The sequence below is a fragment of the Zeus faber genome (assembly GCF_960531495.2).
Source record: "Zeus faber genome assembly, chromosome: 14".
In the NCBI taxonomy this organism is placed as follows: Eukaryota; Metazoa; Chordata; class Actinopteri; order Zeiformes; family Zeidae; genus Zeus; species Zeus faber.
The window spans coordinates 4,081,080-4,090,218 of record NC_137200.1 but is presented as its reverse complement, the minus strand read 5'-3'; the positions used below and the strand labels follow the sequence as shown (position 1 = coordinate 4,090,218).

The following is a 9,139-nucleotide window of genomic DNA, read 5'->3' as shown; positions in this document are numbered from 1 at the left end:
GGCACCAGACATTTTTCCCCCTCATGGTCTATTATGTTATTTAGCTATGCACGCGGGGAAAGTATAATAGTTCAAAACAGGCAAACTTAAAATACAGATCCCTTTACAACTTTTATAGACAGAGGTAAAAAAAAAAAATCCCAAAGCTATGGACTGTACGCCAGGCTCTATTGGTTCATGAAAAAACAGTCTGTCTTGTCACAATATGCTGTTTGTACTAAATACAAAGTAGTCGTTGAGAAAAACGAAAATTATGGGAGTATAGAGTTAACAATTCTAATTGTAATACTAATGCAACATGACAAAGCATTCTTAAAAAAAAAAAAATTACAAAAATCCCAAATAACACAACTGTTTTTATTTTCAAAAGTTAATTTTCAATGTTATATTCTACATTCTATATTCATATTTCAGTTCAGCAAGACTGTGCTGTACAGGTGTTTGACTAACTTAATAGTTAACCTAAAAGTTGACATTACTTTGAGGGAAAATGCACTGACTTAGGTTTTACTATTTAAAGTTGCAATTCTTAGTTGTTCGATCGTCACAACAAATGAACATGAATATTGAATTAAGCAAAAGATATGGGGGGAAAAAGTCTGCCGATTTGGAAAACTATCAATAACAGCAGCTCCCCCCAACCACTCCCTGTGAACTATAGAAATCGTGGGTTACCTGTTATATTTACAGTCTTAAACTAGTTGCAGCCTGCCAGATCCACATATGTAAACAAAACAAAAAAAAACTGGCAATAAAGACCTAAAGTGAAAGAAAATAAAGTGTAAGATATTAAAAAAATAAAATAGGAAATGTGACCACTACTGCTCTATTTTTTCTTTTTCTTCTTCTTTGGTGGCCCTTGGTCTGAACGGCTGCTGCTTCCTGAGTCTGAGTCAGAGCTCCCTGAAGATGAAGAGGACGAGGAAGAGCTGTCATCGTCACTGTCGCTGCTGCTGTCGCTGTCACTGTCATCTGAGGAGGAGCTTGAGGAGTCGCTGCTGTCAGACGATGAGCCATTTGAGGAGCTGTCTGAGTCACTGCTGCTGTCACTGGAGTCTCTGGACCTGGGAGCAAACAGGAGATAACCCGAAATGAAGAGGAAAGAAATATATTACCACCAACACCTTTGCTTCCTACTTCAAAGAACTGTCCACAATCTATGTAAAATATGTTATAGATTGTTGAAAAATAAAAGGCTCCATAGTTTGTTTGAGTATTGAGTTGCGACCACTGCTCTTCTTCGTCACTGCAGTTTGTCAAAGAATGTATATTAGTTTGTCATAAAATGACATTGTGGTCTTCGTGTCCAAAGCACCTACAATTTGGGCACCAAACTATTGGCATCTTTGGGACTGTTGAGCTTCCAGAGTTACATTGTACTGATTGTCAGACTCTTTTATAGCCAACAAATACACTTAATTTAAGTTGACAATTAAAAAAATTGAGTTTGACTAAGATAAAACTTCCTATTAACTTTATTTGACGTATTAATCCCCAAAGGTAAATAAGGCTTCTGTCTGAATTCTGAATAACCTGTATTACTGTCTTCTTTGATAAGGATAAGGGGATCACACTGAAATACTGTTACTTCGAAGTCATTTTTAGTTATGTTGTTTTCAATATGTCCACCTCTATCACACCATAATGCTTATCTTTCTACAGTCTACAAATATCTTGAATAGCATTGTAAATTTAAATTTTAAACACAGTTTAACCACATTCAAACAATCAACCATTATATATCCAATTTTCAAAAGCATTAAAACAAAACAACAAAGATAATTCAGGTCACTGTATTTGTTACCTACTTCTTTTTTGTTTTCTTCTCAGTGGGGCCTTCTTTATCTGACCTGGGAATAAACAAAAATAAAGGCATGGTCATTGGTTCAATTATTTGCACAGAAAAGCTTGTTTAGACATGGCCAGGAGGGTCAGAGGATTTTTTTTCCTGTGAAAATTTTAAAACCATTGTGTTTTACAAATTACAAAATACATAATTACATGAGTCTCGTGGATAATTAAATTATACTGTACAATGAAATAATGTTCAATAATGATAAAGGTCTCAACTTTTTTGTAGAGGAAAACACGTTTTCCTACAGTTGAGCATTTGACATGGACCTAAAAATTACCCATGAGCCACACCGGTCCTTACTGTTCAAACTTTCTACAGTGTGACTGTCATAATAATAATAATAATAATAATGATAAATTCATTAAATTCATGAAATACATGTTAAATAGTAAATAGAAAGGGAGATGTTAGAATGCAGTGCACCTGGCCCTTTAACTTTATACTAAGACCAGGGGTCTCATTTCAGGAAAAGAAAGTGAATGTATTTAATAAAAAAAAAAATAGAAAATAACTCCCTCCATTGAACCTCCAGAAATAGCTGGTCCAGGATTTTTCTCGGAAAGACACGTGTCGGAATGACAGATTGAGATTGGCTTAAAACATAAAGAACGGCTTTGTGATAAATATGCCTTACCCAGCAAGGACATTCTGTTTGTTCTCATTATCCTTCAGTCTCTTTTTCATCTCAACTGTTCTTGATGGTCGGTGAAGATATTTCCGTTTCCCCGTGCATTCATAAGTCCAGTGACCAAATTCCAAACACTTCTGGCAACGGACATTTTGTTTGTTTGCCTCCCTGAATTATAACAAAAAGGAAAATACATTAGAAATGTTTACCAACTATATATTTTTTCTGGACCTATCTACTTGTGAACAAAACACCTGGTTTAACGCCACTTGATATCTTAAAAAAAAATCTGAAAACGAGACTGGATCTATCAAACTGCTAAATTAGGATGCAGATGATTTAGTGCTCATCACTGGTTCATTGGGTCTACCTCCTTTTAATTTACTATGACACAGCAGTATTATTTTATTGTACATTTTTATCAGGATGCATGATCCGTCTGCAGAAACAAAGGTACAGTACAACAGGCTCTGTAATATCGGGGAATCGAGTACTTTTAATTCAACACTTTAAGTACATCGATCAGACAGTATTTGAATACCTTTACTTAAGTATAACGGTCAATGTGGTACTTTCATTGGAATCATTTTGTGTCATGGAATTTTTACTTTTACTTAAGTAAAATTTGAGTACCTCTTCCATCACAACTTTAATCGCAATCATGGTGCAGTATCATAACAACATTGACTGTTCCATTTTTTTTTGCCTAATTAAACGAACATTTTTCCGACACACTGAAGTTAAAGCCATGTTCCCCTCTCTGGCAACAGAGCTGAGCGGCACCACACTGCTGTTGCTGGTCCCCACCATGGAACTAAACGCGCCTGAAGCTCTAAGAGCGCAACATAGTAGGTCTGTCACCGAAACATTCTGTTCAGTAGATCATCTAGAGTGTCAACAACACAACAAAATAAATACAGGACTTTAAAATAAATAAGGGCCACTTACGCCTGCCGTCGGGCTATGATTCTGTGCATGGGAGTCGCCATGTTAGCGTCTATTTTTCCTCCCTCGTTGGTGATGTGTATTTCCGGTAGCACTACTTCCGGGAGCGCCCTCTGCTGTCGAGGAGGAGATCCGCACAGACGGAACAGTTATTGGTCGCTACATATCTCACAAGTCTGATTTTAATGTCAAAAGTGTGACTTCATTCTCCTAATTCTGACTTTCCCCCCCTTTAGATTAACCTCCAAACTACATTTATAAAAGGCTGGAACGGCTCACATATACAATAATAATGACATAATCATTACACTGTATTATCGTCGCTCCACTTATTTGTATGCACTTGATAGGGATACGTTTTTTTTTTCCCCGAAATACCTGGAAAACATCTTCCAGATGTCACTGCAGGTGCGTGCGGAGAGGATCTCCCATGCGAGCTGTAGAAGGGAGGAGGTCCTTGAGGAGGTCCTTGAGGAGGTCCTTGGCAGGAGACCACGCAGACGGACGACGGTAGAGGGAAGCAGTGTTGCCAGGTCCGCGGAAGCGTTGCCACGGGTTGAATTTGTTGTCGGCGGGTTGCGTAGACCTATTTTGTATGCAAATTACATGATTAACATGTGTAAATGAAAAAAAAATAACAATAAAATGGGGCTGGGGATGATGGAACGGTATGGAACGAAACCGTGCGTAATGGGGACACGCTCTCCGTGAGTGTGCCCCCAACCCCGTGCTGTCTTTCCGCTGGTTCTGTCACAAAGACCTGGCAACCCTGGAGCAAAGTGACGGATCAGGAAGTGGGGAGGGAGCGACAAGTACATGGCGGGAATTATGAAGTATGGTTAGAAAAACAATAAAGGCAAAAGGAAGCAAATGGATGACAGCGATCGCGGCGGGGGATAAGCTGAAGTAGTAAGAAGAAGAGGATTACAAGGTAATTGTAATAATTGCGCAAGAGGAACCATCTCTAACCCTATACCTAAACTTAACCATCTCTAACCTTATACCTAAACTTAACCATCTCTAACCTTATACCCAAACTTAACCATCTCTAACTGTATACCTAAACTTAACCATCTCTAACCTTATACCTAAACTTAACCATCTCTAACCTTATACCTAAACTTAACCATCTCTAACCTTATACCTAAACTTAACCATCTCTAACCTTATACCCAAACTTAACCATCTCTAACTGTATACCTAAACTTAACCATCTCTAACCTTATACCTAAACTTAACCATCTCTAACCTTATACCTAAACTTAACCATCTCTAACCTTATACCCAAACTTAACCATCTCTAACCTTATACCTAAACTTGACCATCTCTAACCTTATACCTAAACTTAACCATCTCTAACTGTATACCTAAACTTAACCATCTCTAACTGTATACCTAAACTTAACCATCTCTAACCTTATACCTAAACTTAACCATCTCTAACCTTATACCTAAACTTAACCATCTCTAACCTTATACCCAAACTTAACCATCTCAAACCTTATACCTAAACGTAACCATCTCTAACCTTATACCTAAACTTAACCATCTCTAACATTATACCTAAACTTAACCATCTCTAACCTTATACCTAAACTTAACCATCTCTAACCTTATACCTAAACTTAACCATCTCTAACCTTATACCTAAACTTAACCATCTCTAACCTTATACCCAAACTTAACCATCTCTAACCTTATACCTAAACTTAACCATCTCTAACCTTATACCTAAACTTAACCATCTCTAACTGTATACCTAAACTTAACCATCTCTAACCTTATACCTAAACTTAACCATCTCTAACCTTATACCTAAACTTAACCATCTCTAACCTTATACCCAAACTTAACCATCTCTAACCTTATACCTAAACTTGACCATCTCTAACCTTATACCTAAACTTAACCATCTCTAACTGTATACCTAAACTTAACCATCTCTAACTGTATACCTAAACTTAACCATCTCTAACCTTATACCTAAACTTAACCATCTCTAACCTTATACCCAAACTTAACCATCTCAAACCTTATACCTAAACGTAACCATCTCTAACCTTATACCTAAACTTAACCATCTCTAACATTATACCTAAACTTAACCATCTCTAACCTTATACCTAAACTTAACCATCTCTAACCTTATACCTAAACTTAACCATCTCTAACCTTATACCTAAACTTAACCATCTCTAACCTTATACCCAAACTTAACCATCTCTAACCTTATACCTAAACTTAACCATCTCTAACCTTATACCTAAACTTAACCATCTCTAACCTTATACCTAAACTTAACCATCTCTAACTGTATACCTAAACTTAACCATCTCTAACTGTATACCTAAACTTAACCATCTCTAACTGTATACCTAAACTTAACCATCTTTAACCTTATACCTAAACTTAACCATCTCTAACCTTATACCCAAACTTAACCATCTCAAACCTTATACCTAAACGTAACCATCTCTAACCTTATACCCAAACTTAACCATCTCTAACATTATACCTAAACTTAACCATCTCTAACATTATACCTAAACTTAACCATCTCTAACCTTATACCTAAACGTAACCATCTCTAACCTTATACCTAAACTTAACCATCTCTAACATTATACCTAAACTTAACCATCTCTAACCTTATACCTAAACTTAACGATCTCTAACCTTATACCTAAACTTAACCATCTCTAACTGTATACCTAAACTTAACCATCTCTAACCTTATACCCAAACTTAACCATCTCTAACCTTATACCCAAACTTAACCATCTCTAACCTTATACCTAAACTTAACCATCTCTAACCTTATACCTAAACTTAACCATCTCTAACCTTATACCTTACCTTAACCATCTCTAACCTTATACCTAAACTTAACCATCTCTAACTGTATACCTAAACTTAACCATCTCTAACCTTATACCCAAACTTAACCATCTCTAACCTTATACCTAAACGTAACCATCTCTAACTGTATACCTAAACTTAACCATCTCTAACCTTATACCTAAACTTAACCATCTCTAACCTTATACCTAAACTTAACCATCTCTAACCTTATACCTAAACTTAACCATCTCAAACCTTATACCTAAACTTAACCATCTCTAACCTTATACCTAAACTTAACCATCTCTAACATTATACCTAAACATAACCATCTCTAACCTTATACCTAAACTTAACCATTTCTAACATTATACCTAAACTTAACCATCTCTAACCTTATACCTAAACTTAACCATCTCTAACTTTATACCTAAACTTAACCATCTCTAACCTTATACCTAAACTTAACCATCTCTAACATTATACCTAAACTTAACCATCTCTAACCTTATACCTAAACTTAACCATCTCTAACTTTATACCTAAACTTAACCATCTCTAACCTTATACCTAAACTTAACCATCTCTAACATTATACCTAAACTTAACCATCTCTAACCTTATACCTAAACTTAACCATCTCTAACATTATACCTAAACTTAACCATCTCTAACATTATACCTAAACTTAACCATCTCTAACATTATACCTAAACTTAACCATCTCTAACATTATACCTAAACATCACCATCTCTAACCTTATACCTAAACATCACCATCTCTAACATGATCCCTAAACATCACCATCTCTAACCTTATACCTAAACTTTACCATCTCTAACATTATACCTAAACATCACCATCTCTAACCTTATACCTAAACTTAACCATCTCTAACATTATACCTAAACGTAACCATCTCTAACCTTATACCTAAACTTAACCATCTCTAACTTTATACCTAAACTTAACCATCTCTAACTTTATACCTAAACTAAACCATCTCTAACATTATACCTAAACGTAACCATCTCTAACATTATACCTAAACTAAACCATCTCTAACATTATACCTAAACGTAACCATCTCTAACATTATACCTAAACGTAACCATCTCTAACATTATACCTAAACTTAACCATCTCTAACATTATACCTAAACTTAACCATCTCTAACATTATACCTAAACTTAACCATCTCTAACCTTATACCTAAACTTAACCATCTCTAACTGTATACCTAAACTTAACCATCTCTAACCTTATACCTAAACTTAACCATCTCTAACCTTATACCTAAACGTAACCATCTCTAACCTTATACCTAAACGTAACCATCTCTAACCGTATACCCAAACGTAACCATCTCTAACCTTATACCTAAACGTAACCATCTCTAACATTATACCTAAACTTAACCATCTCTAACCTTATACCTAAACTTAACCATCTCTAACCTTATACCTAAACTTAACCATCTCTAACTGTATACCTAAACTTAACCATCTCTAACCTTATACCCAAACTTAACCATCTCTAACATTATACCTAAACTTAACCATCTCTAACATTATACCTAAACATCACCATCTCTAACCTTATACCTAAACATCACCATCTCTAACATGATCCCTAAACATCACCATCTCTAACCTTATACCTAAACGTAACCATCTCTAACATTATACCTAAACATCACCATCTCTAACCTTATACCTAAACGTAACCATCTCTAACATTATACCTAAACATCACCATCTCTAACATTATACCTAAACTTAACCATCTCTAACATTATACCTAAACATAACCATCTCTAACCTTATACCTAAACTTAACCATCTCTAACATTATACCTAAACTTAACCATCTCTAACCTTATACCTAAACATAACCATCTCTGACATTATACCTAAACTTAACCATCTCTAACATTATACCTAAACATAACCATCTCTGACAGTATACCTAAACGCAACCATCTCAAACCTTATACCTAAACTTAACCATCTCTCACATTATACCTAAACTTAACCATCTCTTAACGTCCCTCAGACATGGGCTGGGTCCACTTAATGGTCTTAATTCCACTGCAATGGAATGCAGGAAGCTTAATTGCAAATGGACAAGAATTAAAGAAGTATATTGATGATTTGGGAGAGAAACACAGTGTTATTTGTATACAGGAGAAATGGTTGAAACCACAGGTGGGCTTGATTATAAAGGGATATGCTGCATTTAGAAGACACTGGGAGTCTGGCAAAGGAGGAGTTGCAACATTTGTACGGAATTTAATGAGTTATAAGGTTACACATGTAAGCACAGATCACAAATCAATTGTCATTACTGTATTGACTGACAGAGGTACTTTGATTATAACTTACTATTATTATTCATGTGGGACACTAAGTCAAGATATATAAGAGGATATTGGGGGACCACTGCAAGATAGTGCAGTATGGTGTGGGGATTTCAATTCACATAATTCGTTATGGGGGAGCAAAAGTACAGATGCAAACAGTCTAGTTGTTGAAGAATATATAGATGACCACTGTTGTATTAATAATTGGGAAGGGAATTAGTTAATGAAATAATAGTGTGCTAAGGAAACAATCCCTAAAAGTACAGGAGCTAGACTTACCAAAATGTACCCTGTTGGAATAGCAACTGTAACAAAGCCATAAAAGCTAGAAATAAAGCATTCAGGCAACTCAAAAAACATCATTCTCAAGATGCTTTGATCCAGTATAAAAGGGCCCAGGCAATAGTAAGGAGAACAATAAGCACACAAATACTTACTGTAGCAGTATTGGAAGAGAAGTTCAGCTGAGCGATGTCTGGAGCATGATCAGAAGTGTGTGTGTGGG

General features: G+C 35.7%; 1 protein-coding gene across 1 annotated transcript; it reads right to left on the bottom strand.

Moving 5' to 3' along the window:
* Positions 1-343: 343 nt before the first annotated feature.
* Positions 344-4,136, bottom strand: zcchc10 (zinc finger, CCHC domain containing 10). The gene is made up of 5 exons (XM_080014433.1): positions 3,807-4,136; positions 3,432-3,544; positions 2,490-2,651; positions 1,809-1,850; positions 344-1,064 (listed from the first exon to the last, which is right to left on the bottom strand). The coding sequence occupies exons 2-5, from the start codon at positions 3,470-3,472 to the stop codon at positions 827-829; spliced, it is 483 nt and encodes a 160-aa protein (XP_079870559.1). The 5' UTR covers positions 3,473-3,544; positions 3,807-4,136; the 3' UTR covers positions 344-826.
* Between the last annotated feature and the right edge of the window lie 5,003 nt (positions 4,137-9,139).

Bases quoted from the DNA above. Each gene is read 5' to 3' on its own strand.
- zcchc10 (XM_080014433.1), bottom strand. From the start codon at position 3,472: ATGGCGACTCCCATGCACAGAATCATAGCCCGACGGCAGGC. The intron at 2,652-3,431 runs GTAAGTGGCCCT...GTTATAATTCAG, and splicing joins ATCATAGCCCGACGGCAGGC to GGAGGCAAACAAACAAAATG. The intron at 1,065-1,808 runs GTAGGTAACAAA...GTTTGCTCCCAG, and splicing joins GAGAAGAAAACAAAAAAGAA to GTCCAGAGACTCCAGTGACA.